Source organism: Ascidiella aspersa, chromosome 3, assembly GCF_963924565.1.
Source record: "Ascidiella aspersa chromosome 3, kaAscAspe10.2, whole genome shotgun sequence".
Classification (NCBI taxonomy): Eukaryota; Metazoa; Chordata; class Ascidiacea; order Phlebobranchia; family Ascidiidae; genus Ascidiella; species Ascidiella aspersa.
In genome coordinates, this window is record NC_139449.1 from 23938523 (window position 1) to 23954668 (window position 16146).

Genomic DNA, 16146 nt, shown 5'->3' on the forward strand with positions numbered 1-16146 from the left:
GCCTGTTGTGTGGGTCTTTGTAATCCCGTAATTAATAACCTGGTCGATTACGGTTCAGTCGTTCAAATAATGTTTGCATAAAAAGAGAGGAACACTGAACATAAATAGTAGTAAGAAACCACCGATAGTTACAAATTTTCCTTTATGGAAAGCAATGACCACCTTATAGTATTCCAAAAAAGGTTCTTTCGCTGAGATCAGTGCAGGCTTCCAGGCCAAGACATGACGGTCAGGGTAATGGAACCGGGGGTTCCCTTGAGCGCCTGGACCACGGCACTGTGCGTTAAAGCAGCCGCTTCCCGCCCGTTGATGGCCACGATCTCGTCACCGCACTTCATGTTACCCTGGGTGGCCGCTGCTCCACCTGGCACCACGTACCTGGCGAACAAATCACGTCGTTCGTGTGAATCGGGCAACGCTGAACGGTTTTGGGTATAACGCTGAATAGGCAATTTAAGGGTGGTCTTGCGTGCAGCAAATCTAGTCGAGTTTGTAAGTTCGAACAATACAGCAGGCTGGTTTTGTACTCTTGATTTGTTTGTATGTAAATACTTCATAGGCGACTGATTTTGGCGCCGTAATAATCTGTGGTCTGCACGACTACAGAAATGCTAGAAAAGGGATTTGTAAATGATATGTACAAATCAGTTGTACGCAGCAAATATAAATGTATCTATTTCTAGCAATCAGCACCAACAGAATATGCCGTAAACACGAAGAACAAGTGCAAATTCGAATAATGGACACATGCAGCTTCTTTAGTAGCATTGGGTTCTTTATTAACACATTTAATTATTATTAAACCTACGCAAAGACACCGACACTCACTTGACAAAAACGGAGGCGTTCTCGGCTTGGGGGCCGACCCTGCCTCCCACGATGCTGAAGCCAAGACCCTGCTGTTGCCTGCGCAGCGACACCTCGCGGACAAGACGACACTGGGGCGGCACGGCAAGCCACATGCGCCACGAAGGGGTCCACGACGCCCAACAGCTGACACCGTTGACCCCACGACGCCCCTGCTGGTGTAAGACCCCACTGAGCTCTTCCCACAGGGCGAAGTCCTCTTCTTTGCCGCTGTAGCTCAACTCGATCGCTAAGCGAGATGGAAAGTAAGACTAATTTCGCACGGATTTAATTGCTTTCTATAAATTCGCAAATTTCTGTAACAGTAATGGCCAGATATATGGTGGTTGAAATGTTGGTAGAAACATTCTTGAATTGGAAAGATAACCAAATATTTTGACGGGTTGTGACCGCAGCACTTGCGAAATTCCATGAGGAATTTTAAGAAATAATGTAAAACTGGGGTTTCACATGGCGCAAACTATAGCTTCTGGGGATTTTTCCTTTTATAAGCTTAGTCATTCAACAAGGACGTCTGCTGGATTAAAACAAAGATACAGAATAATGATGTGTAGTTCAAAACAAATATTTTACAAAAAATTATGCGTCCGGTAAATCATTTAGTTAATTTAAAATTCCACGTATTGGATGCGCTAATCCGATTTTCCTTTTCAAATTGACTGACCGAACCTAAAATATTCTTAATTTTAGTTCATTCTGATTGTATTGTTTCGTAGTTTTCTTGACCATTTAAGTGGGAGGTTTAATTTAATTTGGTGAAACAAAGTCTGTTTTGGTTCACAGAAATACAGCCACAAACCACAACCAAAACCCTATAAAACGCACAGAGACTACTTACCGACCAACTCGACTTCCTTGCAATGCTGCGCCGCGTCCTTGAGCACTGATATGGCTTGCGTGTGGCTTAGCCCGGTCAGCTGGATGCCGTTGACCTGCATCAGGAGATCGCCCCTGAGTAGCTTGCGATCACGGCCCAACACCCCCTGGGGCTGGACGTCCTGCACGAAAACCGGCAGATCGCCCCTGGATCCCGACGTTCCGCCAGCCACCACTATGCCGAGGCTCTCTTGTGGCGCTTTTGTGACCGAGATGACCTTGACAGGAAAGCAAGATCGCGTTTTTTTTATAACTCGTTGTCGTATAACAATAAAATGTAATGGTAAAAGCTTCGCATTAATTAACCGAAAGAACTGCATTAATCAACCGAAGCATTGAATGCTGTAAAACATTGCCGCTTAGTTAGGTATATTGCTAACCCACTACAAAAACTCCCGGGTCTTCTCTCAAGCAACTTTTCACCTGTGGTCCTCAGCCTTTTTGCCATCGCATTCAAAAAGGAGAGAAAAAACGAAAAAAAAAATGGTTAACATACTAAAAAAATGCCATTTGCAGTTGCAGTTGTTCAAACTGTAATACCTAACTGAAAAGAACAAAAAAACATGAAACTAATACAAATACCAGGTTGTTGCTTAAACTATTTTTTGCCGCTGTAGTAAGTGCAATGCAACACAACGAACTATTTAGCAATTCAGTCCGTTATATAAAAATTGTTGTGTTTTTGTTCTACTTTACTACAAACGTGATATGGAATGCAGTCAAATATTGTGCTGCAAAGAATACAAAGTTACTAAATTAGTGCGTAACTAATATTTCACATTTACGCTGTGCGTAACCTCGCTGAATATCGAACTAAATTGACTCTAAGCAACCCCGTAGCGCATTTTGCACAAGGCCAGAACGTTTTACCATCAATGTTATCTTTGCAAATTAAAGCATTTAAGGAAATTACAAACTCTGCACCTGGCATTACACATACTGGCTCGCTCAATAACAATTGGTTGACACTTAATATTAAGGCGAAGGTTTTCGGCGAGTAATTGGTGGCCCGAAAAAACGCTGACGCCTAACTACATTGCTACATTTGTAGCAAGCACTGTAAATGTTTTGCCAACGCTATATGACCTAATACAAACTTGTCACTCGCGTATGTACAATTAGGCACAACCATCAGTGGGTTTCAATAAATTACCCGATATAAACGGGAGAGTTAGATTCGAATCCAATTTAGTTTTATTGAGTGTCCCAAAACAGGTCTTCAGGGGGCGAAAAATGGACATCGTTCCTATTTTCCATTAGGATTGTTTGTGTAAAGCTATCGTTGTTTGTCAAAATGGCGGGTGATTTTGGTAATTTACTGCTAATTTTTATTTTACATTGTTATTTTTCTTCTTCTTTAACATAAAGAAGAGCAAATAATACACGGGGACCCTCCCAGATCCCTGGGTTAGCACCCATTGACCTAAAGGATCCAAGACTCTGCTGGTCTGAACTTGAACAAAACGAAACGTACAAAACAAACTGAAATACATAATAATAAAAGAAAAACTATTTAAGAAGCTTAACTAATGAAAACAAAGTGCTTCGGAAAACTTTAGCTTATAATAGGCAAGTTTGAAATCACCTTTTCTTTGTACGTAGCGCTGAGCGATTGCAGTTCAGGGACCGGGAGGAAGTTGGGTGATGGGGACCGGGGTTGGCTAGACGTCGGTGTTGCCTGTCAAGTAAAAAAATATTGGTAAAAATTAAAACAAACGAAAAACGATAAATGTTGTTTCTATTGATTAAGGTAAAAGTAAAGCCATATGCGATTCTTTTATAAAAAGCAACAATTCGCTTGTTGTCCAACTATACACCCTTATACCTTAAAGTTACTGTGTTCTGTTTTTTGTTATAGCTTCATTAAAACTTCACGATTGAAGTGCAAAAAAGATAACAATTTTAGGAGAATAAAAACACCTTTGTCAATTTTACAAGGGCTTCTCTATTATTTACGGTCCTCGCATCATCGTTACATATAAATAAGTACTTTATGAGAAATCACTGATTAATGAAATTCATTAGAAAATAGGAATAAAAAACTAATGTTGTAACAAAACTACGAAAATAAAAATGAGAGATTATTTTACTAGTATTTTCTTGGTCTTTTTTGTTTTTAGTCTTTTTTATGTTTATTATATGTCAAGATATAGTTCGATAACAAAAAAGCTCGTATCATATTGCATTATAAACAATTGTTGCAAAGCGCGTTGGCCTTTTAAGTTAATTGGTGTAAAAGCATGGTATACTCACTTGGTAGCTTAAGTACTAAGGGTCGAATGTCTAGCGATTTTCAGAAATACCTTCGCGTATTTATTGGTCATGTTCGTCGACTAAACTAGAATAACAGTGCTAAACAAATTGTTAAGTGTTTTATGATTGGATGCGAACAACACTATGTAGAAAAATTACTGCGAAACTGTCGACTAAACGATGAAATTAGTAGCTGGTTTGAATTATTTAAAAAAAAGAAGAGTGCGTTTTGGTGAGGCAAATCCTCAATTTACAATGTCAATACATCCCCTGATGTTTCACTTCCGCGCAGCACATTCTGTTGTGGCGATCATGTGTAATTTTATGGGTGTAAATAAATCAACCAAATGCGATTAATCAAAGCGCCGAACAATCTTATAACTTTTGTGGATCTCAGGGGACTAATTAATGAGCGGCCACCGGCTACCCGAATAAATATTTTATATTAATACAGAAGGATATCGAATTTAATCGGGTCCTGCAATACAAAAGATGGGCAGGTGAAAGACAACCTAATATCTCGCTTAACTATGAAAAATGAACCTGTACCCATACTTGAACAACTAGCTAACCCTAGTTTTCTAGTTTTCAAATTCAAATAGTTATTAGAGCACAATTAGGCTTATTCTAATTCTAATTTGTTAATTGATTGTGTTATCTAATTCTATAGTTCTTAATCTAATTCGGATTCTACCAAAAAAATACTCTGTCCAACGACATTTTTGTGTCTCTTATTCGGAAGGTAAAATTGGAATTATTACTTAGTTAGAAATACTTGTACTTTCATTTTACAGCGAGAAAGGCATAGATTGGTAAAAACTAAAAAATTAGCACATGAAAATTTACCAATTACATTCTTACGAGAATAAATTGCGATTGAAACAAATTTGATTTGATTGCGAATTAATTCAATGAGTTCTAGTTCAAATTCTAGTTTATATAAAGAAATTAAACGGAAATGTTTTAATTTTATTTATAATCTAAAAAAATAAAATAAATCTAGTTGTCCCAGGCTGCCTGCACTGCAATAAGGCGGTGTCTATTTACTGCTCATATAAACATATCGGCATAACCGCAATTAACAGGCACGTTGGTGAGGTTTCTCGTTGAGGTAGGTAGCTGTGCAATGAACCGTCCAAACTCTAAAGGAATCCACTAGATCAGCGGTTCTCAACCATGTGGGCCATGGAAATATTTTCAGGTGGGCAACAGAACAATTCAAAAAAGCTAGATTTATTGAAGAATTGAGATTCATTTTTTATTGTCTAGCAGCAAGTATCTTACTTTATATACACTACACAGTTGCATGAATAATCTGTTTTGGAATATGTTCTGCTGTTTTTGTTCTAAAGCTTTTTTGTAGTTTTCTTTTACGAAAAATTATTGATCAACAGAATTTTTGTGCAGCAAAAATGGACCACGAAAAAAAACGTTGATAACCACTGAACAAGATACTATTTAAAGACCACAAACCGTATTATGTTTGCCTATTGTGTTTAGAAAACTGTCGGAATAATACGTAACAAGATGACGTCATAAAAACACAGATATATTTCAATTTTAAACAAATGATAGAGCCTAATATTTTTAGGCAAACGTCATGTTGCAGATATGAACGAAGACAACAGGTGTTTTTTTAGGACGCTTTATCAAACTTTTACACCTCACCAGAGATATTATGTTTTATTTATTGATCAATCATTAAAAGTACCTGTTGCTGCTGTTGAGTGGAGCTCAGGCATCTTGGAAGAGTTTTGTCGGTGGCCCAAGGGTTGACAATGGTGTCGTGGGCCGACGATCGGGGACTATGTCGGCTCACTACGATATTCACCCGCTCGCCGGAGCTCTGCCGTACACAATATAACGTTAGCGAAAACGAATATATGTTGCCAAGTATTTACCGTCAAACATACGAGTCTCACAGGGTTTGAAACTTATAACATCTTCGCCGTTAAAGCAGTCATAAAAACGGCGCGATTTTATTGTAAAACGGAATGCAATTAACTACGCGATTTTATAGCATTTGCCAAATGATGGTCTACTTTACCAATGTTAAAGCAAAAACAATTTAAATAGATAAAAAAAATAATAATCTGTAAAACGGCGCGATTTTATTGTTAAACGGAATGCAATTATAGTAAAAATGCCCACATACCACAACTTCCAACATGTTTTTTTTTTAATATTACTATATTATATGGCGCGTAGGTTGGGTTTTATTTCACCGTACCCGTTTCGTTACATTACAATCTAGTTGCGCAATTTACGTAGCGCGTGCTGTTCATGTGGAGAAGCAACAATATCGGGGTTAAAGTCGACAGCTTTGATATCAATACAAGCCGAGATAAGCAATGCTATCGACATCGTTCGGCCTCCTATCGCATCTCCGACAGATCGCCGTGATATAGGATTAACAATCGGCTTTACGATAGCTTTATGCAACAAAACGCATTTGCAGTGCGAGTAAAGGTTTCGCGTCAACAGGGCTTTCTTCGCGGTGCGCAACACGTCAGCGGTTTTGTTATCACACTGTGCAGATGTGCTTGGCTTCTGCGGTCCAGAGATAAGTTCGACAGTTAACGGACTTTTTGTCGACCCGTCGAGAATAAAGAAACGGCGAGCTTACGGCAGGCTCTAAATCTTGAATAGAATAAGAGGGCCCCAAGCAGTTTATTGATCTGTTTTCGCGGTCTTCGAGATAGTCAACTTAATTGCCCGACGAAGAAAAAATACGGAGGTAGGCCGAACCAAAACGATGACGTCAATCCTGTTTTGCCAAACTTTTAGCTTTTAAATAAGATCTCCGCGTTCTATTGCACTGTACATCTATATTACTATATTGCCCCCGGCCTTCTTATCAAATCAAGTTTCGATTAGAAAAATGGCAAACATATGGCAAAGCGCAAGTAACTGGCGCCAGGGTTCTGCGCTAAACAATATGCCCGGATTTAAACCGATAATAGTAATTTCAGTGCATTTATGGCTCTAAACAGATTGCATGCCATTGTACCACAATTTTTGCACCAGCGTGACCAAAAACAAATCACGGCATTTGGCAAACGCTCAGAATTTCAACCGTTGCCGCTAGAATTCTGACTATGTAACGTACAAACTTATCCATCAATGTCGAGATATTTTAACAGATGTCGCTTTGTCTTTAGTCAGACTGTTCCCAAATAGAATTTTCACAAAAACACATTATAGAAAATCACAAATAACAACGTGTTCTGCTATGCTAAGATTTGCTGGGACTAGTTCACCACAGAGAAAAGCACCAGAGCGAAACAGAACAACGGAATCATATAACCGTATACCCGCAAAAGGTTATCCAACTCAAAATAAGCAACCTAAGGGATATATTTTTCGCTTAGGAAAAAACTTCATCGTTTCCATTATCCACATTGGCTTTGTTTTACGGTAATGTTATTTTGCTCTGATGTTCAATGCGCAGTTGTCATGACACTTCACCTTCGTGACCGGATCCCGATTGACTGGGATATTAATAAATTGACACATAAACGCAGTGGCTTGAGCTGCGACATGCGAAGAATGAAAACTCGGTGTTTGCAATACGCTGCATCATACAAAAAGCTGCAAGCTGCTATACTTAACACCGATATTTCAATCTTCGCATGTCGCAGGTGAAAGCCGTTGCGTTCCTGTGACATATTTTTAAAGGCGCTACTTAACATTTAAACAAGGAAGAACGTTTTCGTGCTTCCCCAATTAAACAATGGGGCGTGTGGACAAAGCCACTCGAAAAACATAAACAGAGTGGGTCGCCTAAAAAAAGCGCGTCCAGTTTGAAAGCGTTTCAACCTGGATGATGCGGGCTGCCGACTCTGGGGTCCCGTTGCGTAGGTCTGCTTGCGATATCTCGAGTATTCTGTCTCCGGGCTTGAGCTTGCCGTTGGCGTGCGCCACTCTGCCCTCCACCAACTCCAGAATATAGACGCCCGGTCGCTCGTCCTCGCATGTCGTGATCTGTCGACAGCGTTCAACAAAAAAGGCTTGGTAATAAGAATATCAAAGGCTCAAAGCTCATACAGAAGTAGGTATCATTTTGAACGATTCCATTTTTTCTTTATTCATTTTGAACATGAGATGTTGAAAATGAATAAAGAGTTATTCGAAACGTTCAAAATGATACCCACTTCAGAATGGGCTTGATATTCTCATAACGTCTTACTAGAATCTTTAACCATTATGCTTCAAAGGCTTGGCAAAATTTTGGATTTGGGTAACGTCAAACGTTTTACACGGTTTAGTGGAAAAGTAACCGCAAATATATTAAAATACCGACATCAAAACGTTGAAGGCTTAAGACAAGCTTAGACGTGAAAGCTTCAAATCGGACGTCTTAATACAGAGTCCCCGTCAGAAAGTAATTACGCCAAACTGACAAGTTTGCAGCTTTTAATTGCAACGCAAATGGCAAGTGTGAATGAAACAAAATAAAATTTTACTCGCTAGCAAAATAAATACGCAATTGAAAAAAACGCTTTTTTGTTAAACAATAGTGTAATCAGGTGGCACTGCATAATGACAAATTGTATTGAGTTCTCGACAAGCTTGTGCACAACATTGCTTCATCAGGCCAAAGTAAACAACTACAGCCATATGCAAGGATTATTAAACAATAATATTGATATATATAGTTTCTTCCTATTTTAAAGCTTTAATAGCTCACAAAACACAGCGGTACAATATGCGACAAAACTGTAAAAGGAACATCCCACCTTGATGCCGAGTTGCTCAGAGGGAGGCTTGAGGAGAGACACGGAGATCCTCTCCTCCGGTGCTTCCGTATCACCGCTCGAAGTCGGATCCGAACCGTCGGAAGTGACGAGCTTTTCGCGGAGGAGCGTGAATCGCATGAGGTGGGCCGACCTGCTCAGGATGGCCCGCGCCTCCACGTGGCCAACGTTGTGGAAGTCTTCACCGTTCACCTTGAAGCAAAGGGTTTGCATTGGAAGCGAAGTCAAGCTTTTGCTTAACCAGTTATTTTTGTTATGGTGCAGTTAATGTAGGCCTACTCGTCACCCCTAAAACACTTTTGCACGACCCACAGATTGGTAGCCCTGATTTATATAGTGCGTGCCAAACTAGTGTGCCTTAGGATATTCTGACATGTGTCCCCTAAGTTTATATTATTTAAAAAAGACTGCTTGGAAAACTGATAGAATTTACGGATTTCCATTTTGATTTAATGAAAGGCGACTTTCGATTTATGAAGGGCGTTTGTCAAGGAAAATAATTGTTGTTTTGTAGAAATGAAGGCCGCGAATTTTTTTAATTTGTTTTACCGTGCTGAATTAAACTTAAAATCAGAAAGAGCGATGGCAAACTTAGATAAATAAAACGTTGGTGACAGCAATATTTTTAGACAAACAACACTCGGGTACATAAATTAAAACAAATACTTGATTTTGTAAGAGGATTACATCAAACTAGTGCTTAACATTAGCGCTTAACAGTAAGCAAAGGTAACATCATGGATTGGATATATAAGAACAACGAAAACAATATTTCAACTTCTTAAATTCGCCGCATTTGTGCAATAGACAAGAGCAGGTGGCGACGATCCCGGCTTACGAGACCATTTTTCCGCAAGGCATTTCTCTGAAACTGGAACACATCCCGATCCCATACAGGCGCTATTTAAGGGTCGTTGGGACAAACGCGCGCTTCTCTAGCGTTCAAAAACGACCGCCGCCCTCGCAACACAACAACGAGTATACTTAACGCGCGAGACAAGAGCAAATTTCAATTACTGAAGGAGTCGGCAAATAACGGCGTGACTCACCTCGATGATGATGTCGCCGGGTAAGATACGGCCGTCCTCGGCCACCAGGCTGCCCGGCATCACCGCTTGCACGATGACGTTGCGCAAGGGGGTGTCGTTGCCCCCCACTACCGCCAGGCCAAGCTCAGCGACGCCCTCGGGCCGAAAGAGCTCGACCGTGTGCTTGAGGCAGTCTGGATAGATCTGGTCGATCGGGTTTCCTACGAAAAAGGCCGACTCGGCGGTTAGATGATGTATATAAATTTTCAGGTAGTGGTTGTGTGGCACACGAAAATCAAATTAGCAACCTTATGAAAACGATGGAAACTTTACGAAATTAATATTAAAGTTGGGGTGAAACCGGGTTTGTGGGGGATTTTTACTTTTAAAATAAAAAATAAAGAATTGTTTTTAGAGCCTAAAAAAATCGCAGTACAACAGCCATATGGCACCGCTATTTGTCACAAGCGGTAGCCTAATAGACCCCGAAGTGTTTTTTTCGATTTGGCAATATTAGGGCTAATCTTTCGGCGTTCATTGATCGAGGTTATTTGATTCGTCCCAGAGCCGAGACGGCGTATTAGGCAGCATACGGCCTAGTGCATATTAGGTTTATTGACGGTTAACAGCAAGCGTTGACAAGGTCGGAGTTGATTACTGCAGCACTTTCGCACGATCGTGGCCCGGTATTTGGGGACGTGCGTAAAATTGTCTGTTGCATCAATTATTTAGCGTTGTTGCTTCGCATAAGCCACGGACGAATGAGAACCGCGTCGGCTTTTCTCAATCGCGCACGAACGCAATAATGCGCTGCACCTTCTTATGGGATTCAGGGCAATTGGTCTGTCACTTCAGAAGGCACATTACTGCGAGGGACAAAAGCGCGAGAGCATCGAAACGTGAAAACACAAACGGGGGTCAATCGATTGTCAATAAGGGCTAATGACAACAAAACGATAGAAGATGGCACAGTTTATTGTCCATTGAAAATTTAAGTGCCATTTCCGGTGGCGAACAATCTATCTTGGCTTAATGCGCCCTTGATTTAGTAATATTTGGCTTAAAATGGGCATTCGGTTATCAAACTAATAGGCAAATAAATTATTTCACGCCAATTCTGATACTCTAAGATTGACATGTTACAGACATATGTCATATATTATATATATATATATGTATATATATATATTATATAGATGTATGTAAGTGTATAAATTTTAGTAATTGACTTTGGTACACAGTTATCATTGTAATACCTTCATATTGTTGGAACTTGCACACTTTTACATGCTCCACTTGCTCCACCCTGGGACCCCTGTAAGAGCATCCGTACATTGCTTTTGTACACCTCAGGATACCACCGGGACACCTGTTGTTATACGTACACAAAACATCTTTGTCTAAACAGATTGGGGCACAGGAAAAGCTTTGTTTACTAGTTGCAATTCGATTGTCAGGAATGAGCTGGGACAGAACAATCAAAGTGACCGCTTAATATCAGTGGTAACAAAAGTTTATTGTGTGACTATTGAAAACGATCATTAAAGCAATCAAACCGTGGCTAGGGACAATAACAGTGTATTCATTTTTAAACACTTCTATGAATGGGGAAAAACTCTACAGCTCACTATACACTCATGTTTCAACCAGAAGGAAAATTATGGCTTGCTTTCATTATTTATTTATATGATGTGCACTTAAATATAGAAAAAAATATAGGCTTTAATAGAAATCAGAAAAATAGAAAATAATAACACTTAAAAGTAATTACGAACTCGAGATATTTAAAAAAAGTTAACTATAGATAAATGTTTTGGCTATTGTTTTCCCAAAGTGTTTCGGTTTTAATTACATCAGCACATAAATTATTAAAAAATACATTTAAGGTGTAATTTGCATGACGTTGAATGGAACTGACTGAGACCCAATTGTGTGAGAGCACTTAAACGCTTGTTAACTCCGGACAAGTCCACAAGTAGGAAAAAATCACATGGCTAAAAACATAAGAGCACTTGGCAATGCTTTCTGTAGGCTAGATTACTTATTGTAAAAATGGACATATTACAATGTGTATAAAAAAACCCTGCACACTGATACGTTGAAAACAATATCATATATCACAATGTGGGTATCATTTCTTCAAACCTTTCTTTTAAATGTGCTTCTAAATCAGTCCTGGGCAACTTGAGTTTACAATGATCAGTATGTGGACAGCGAATCTGAAGCTTGTTGACCAGCTTACGCATAACAAGGCTTGATTGCCAGCAATCACCAGCACTGCAAAAAAACACACCAGTCATTACACTAAAATCATTTAATTCATAGTATCACTTTTTACAGCACAAAAGAAATATATACATAAAAATACTTGTTCAATAAAACGACAACAAAACAAAAAATACAATACATATTTAAACTCAAAAACTAAAAATACAATTAAAACATAAATACAGAATTTTTGTTTTACAATATATAGTGTGTCTAATTAATTGTAAAATGGTCGAGCTATGTACCATTTTATACACTATGCAACTAGTTGGACAGACCTGAATGTGAGTTCTTTTCTATCTACTGGGCACATCTTTTTTAATAGCACATAATTTTTCAGGCATATGCCACAGAAAGTATGTCCACACTTTGTATCATATGGGTCCACAAAAGGCTGCAAGCAAATATCGCATTGCAAGTCATCATCGATTTCCTATTGAAATGCAATCAGAAGGTTAAAGAAAATCATAAACTTTGTAGTTAATCGCCAAAAAAATAATTAATAAAATTGAAATATAATGTCAGACAATGATTAACTTACATATAGGCTTACATAGAAATGCTAAAATTGTGTTCACTTATCACCATGCAAAAAAGATTTATAATTGTTTTATAGGACTCCAGCCATAAGACCAAAATTAAATGACATCATTGTGAAACAACAGTTCGGATAAGACCAACATAGGACTTATACCTAATAGTCCTGATAACACCTCAAATCAGGCCTATATAACATTTTACCTAACCCAGAACGCCAAACCGAACCCAGCACTAAGCCCCCTTAAAATTTCAACCCTAACCCAATTTAGGGGGACTAGGGGGGATTTTGAAGTTTCAAGTTAGGAATTTGATATTTTGTTTTTTTTCTGTTAATTTGTTATTTAAGTGCTATAGTTGTTAAAAAGGCCCAAGGCAGTTAAAAAAGGCTAATTGTTAAAAAGGCCAAGGCAGGCATAACTTTATCATATGCAACAATTTAGGTTTTCTTTAAAAACTTTCCAAAACATCAAAAGTTACTTAGTTTAAACAAAGATTGCCAAGCATTGCTTTTTTTAAGAAAATATCAATTTAAACTATAACCAACACACATCTCAGTTGAGGTTAAAGTTTTAATCTATTCGCACAGTTCATTTGTATGTTGTTGGAAGTAATAAGCAGAGCCTAACAAACGTTTCACTGATCTATATGTATAGATCCTTATTACTGCATCACTTTGCGCACTGTGTGCCAACTGTTCTTAAAGATTACAATTTTAATGAGGTTACACTCTCTTTGTTTTGACATGTTTATAGGTGCTGTTTTTTAGGGGGAATTTAGTTTTAAATAGCAGTTAAATGGGTCCACAGGATGAAATAGGTTAAGAACTGCTGGTTTAGGTCTTTTTCAAACGATATTAGATGTTTCTTAGCCTCGGATAATTTGGCAACAAACAAATAAATATTTCTTTGTAAACAAAATAATAAGCAATACTTAATGATAAATTATTCTTAAATATTTCAATGAAATATTGAAGGACATCCTAAGAAGCAATATAAAAACTTAGGATATGAATTTAAAAGTAAAATATCAACTAAAAGTGATAACTTGCCTTGATATAATCATATTCATGATTCTCTGTGAGACGATGACGCTGACCACACTGCTTACACAATGGGGAGGCAATCACAAAAGTATTATTCCTATCAGACTTTGGTTTTGATCGCTCTTCAATGTTTGGAGTTGTACTTGCTTCAGCGTGGGATTGAGTTGTTTCTCCTGTGCTAGGTGTGTGAGTAGCTGTATGTATCCTCCTGCTACGTTTGCTCTTGTGCTTAGTTTGATCTGTGTTAATTCGAGACAATTTGTTAGATTCGCAGTAGTGTATCAAACAAACAGAGACAGCCTACTTCACACTGATCTGAATATGTTTGATGTGTCTTATTAATTTATGTTTCCTAACTTTGGGTGGTCAGCCTCTAACAAAACTCACCGACTGTGACAATAAAATAAATGCAACATGACGGCTGCACCATGAATACCTACCAGAAGAATAAGTAATTGAAACAGTTCTGTTTGGAAAGTGATACTCCCAGGCATTTCAACATAATAACCACAATAATTTTCCAAGTAATGACAAAGCAGGACGAAAACACATTATTCCATATTACTACCATTAAAGTTCACTATAATCAAGTTTAAACAAGCAAGAAAAAAAAAGTGTGATAAGCGACAACACGTATTTCAGCACTTCAATATTTCACATGATAACATACTTACAAATTAATTTAAAACATGTTACCTACCTTTAGTTTTTCCAGTGTTTGATTGTGACGACTCCACATCGAGTTTCTTTGGTCTTCGAACTTTTGTCGAAGCTCTTTCCTTTTGAGCAGTAGTTTCACTGGGATTGTCACCAGATGGTGACAAGTTTGTGACTGGGTCGGCATTCATTGTTAAATCAATAGAGTTGGGGTAACGTACCAAACCTCTGTCAGACTTATCAGAATAAATTGATGGATCTGAAGTATGCCTTGAATGAGAGGCGTGGTTGTGATCATCACTAATCAGGTGTGACAAAACTGATTCAGCAGGCACAATCGGCTGGTTATTGAGCATTTCAGAAGCGCTATGAGCATTCCTCACTGGACTTTGAACCCTGTCCTGCTGTTTCTTGTGCCTGTTTTCACTTTTGCTTCGTAATTTTCGCCTTTCCCTATCTGACATGGACACTGGTGTGTCATTATTGCAATACTGAATTTCATCAAAAGAGACTGGATTGTGGCTTGAGCTTTTTGAAAGTCGTCCTACTGCAACAAATCCAACTCCCCCCTGGGCTCCAGTAATTTCAACAACATCACTACTGATGCTGGTAGGGTGTGGGGGGAAATAGGAATCTGTGCTGTGTGGTTGTACCATTGATATTGCTGCTGCACTGTAGTGGTTATTGTATAGTCTGTCATAAATATGATCTGTGTCCCTTCGGTTACGATAACTTGATGACTCCATTTTTTTAAGTTAAGCCACCAGTTGTTGATATTATTTATAAATGGCTACATATAAAGAAGCAAAATAAAAATATGAGGGCACTGGTCTAGAACCCTACCAAAGTTATGAAATCAACGCACAAAATTTGAATTAGGTTGCGGGTTAGCGTTTGGGTGTGTCAAGTATTATTATATTCTTTATTTAATAATAATACTTGACCCACCTTAACCCAAACACTAACCCACACCCTAACCCAAATAATGTGTGTTGTGGTAGGATTCTAGACCAGCACCAATATGAGTTTAATACTAGCATGAGGGAGTTCTCATACAAGCACCAAAATTGTAAGAAACTGACATGAGCAGCTACCACATATACAAATTTATATAACCTTTTTCAGTCATCCAAAATAAAGTAAATTTAATCAGATGTTTTATAAAGTCACCAGCTGGTAAATAAATTTCTAGTTTAATGTATATATACATTACCTGCACTCTACAATCTACATAAAACAACAAAGTAATGTGACACTAATTAAGTGGTCATCTATTAATTATATTTTATAAAACTACTTTTATAAATACTATTTGGCATTAGTTGTTCGTTGTAAGACAAATGACATAATTAAAGTAAACTAAGGTTTGTTGTTTAATCTCATAATAATGCTTAGTTTGTTATTTTAATATTTATGATAATGTAGTTAGGAAATCCTTAATTGGCTAGAAAATACCTTAAACATGGGCTGAAAATTTAAGTATTGGAAAATTACTATTTTATGAACTTGCTAAATAGACCAGTGGGTATTTTCTCAGAAAAACCCTAATCTTATAGCACAATAATTTTATCTCAATTAAATCTAATTTTCCTGTTTTAAAATACACAAATGACATAATAAATGATAACAAAGATCAATTTTTTGGCCCATGTCACATATTAAATTCAATTGTTATTATTTTATAATTTTAGAAACAAAAAACGAAAAAAATAATTATAAATCTCTTTTTATAATAAAAACAACGATTTCTCCTTTTCTCAACAAAATGAAATGTTATTCATAACAATTCTCGCTAAATGTTTAGCCTTATTCCGGGCGCTGGTCTAGAATCCTACCACAACGCGCATTATTTGGGTTA

General features: G+C 37.9%; 1 protein-coding gene across 1 annotated transcript; it reads right to left on the bottom strand.

Annotated features, from left to right (window-relative positions):
- Positions 1 to 136: 136 nt before the first annotated feature.
- On the bottom strand, positions 137 to 15069 carry LOC146161016 (ligand of Numb protein X 2-like). The gene is made up of 13 exons (XM_083384113.1): positions 14332 to 15069; positions 13638 to 13870; positions 12328 to 12482; positions 11927 to 12058; positions 11038 to 11150; positions 9803 to 10002; positions 8736 to 8945; positions 7816 to 7980; positions 5708 to 5842; positions 3329 to 3421; positions 1706 to 1961; positions 829 to 1096; positions 137 to 378 (listed from the first exon to the last, which is right to left on the bottom strand). The coding sequence occupies exons 1-13, from the start codon at positions 15032 to 15034 to the stop codon at positions 198 to 200; spliced, it is 2844 nt and encodes a 947-aa protein (XP_083240239.1). The 5' UTR covers positions 15035 to 15069; the 3' UTR covers positions 137 to 197.
- Between the last annotated feature and the right edge of the window lie 1077 nt (positions 15070 to 16146).

Bases quoted from the DNA above. Each gene is read 5' to 3' on its own strand.
- LOC146161016 (XM_083384113.1), bottom strand. From the start codon at position 15,034: ATGGAGTCATCAAGTTATCGTAACCGAAGGGACACAGATCATATTTAT. The intron at 8,946-9,802 runs GTGAGTCACGCC...CTTTGCTTCAAG, and splicing joins CCGGCGACATCATCATCGAG to GTGAACGGTGAAGACTTCCA. The intron at 3,422-5,707 runs GTACTTTTAATG...TTTACTTGACAG, and splicing joins CCACTCAACAGCAGCAACAG to GCAACACCGACGTCTAGCCA.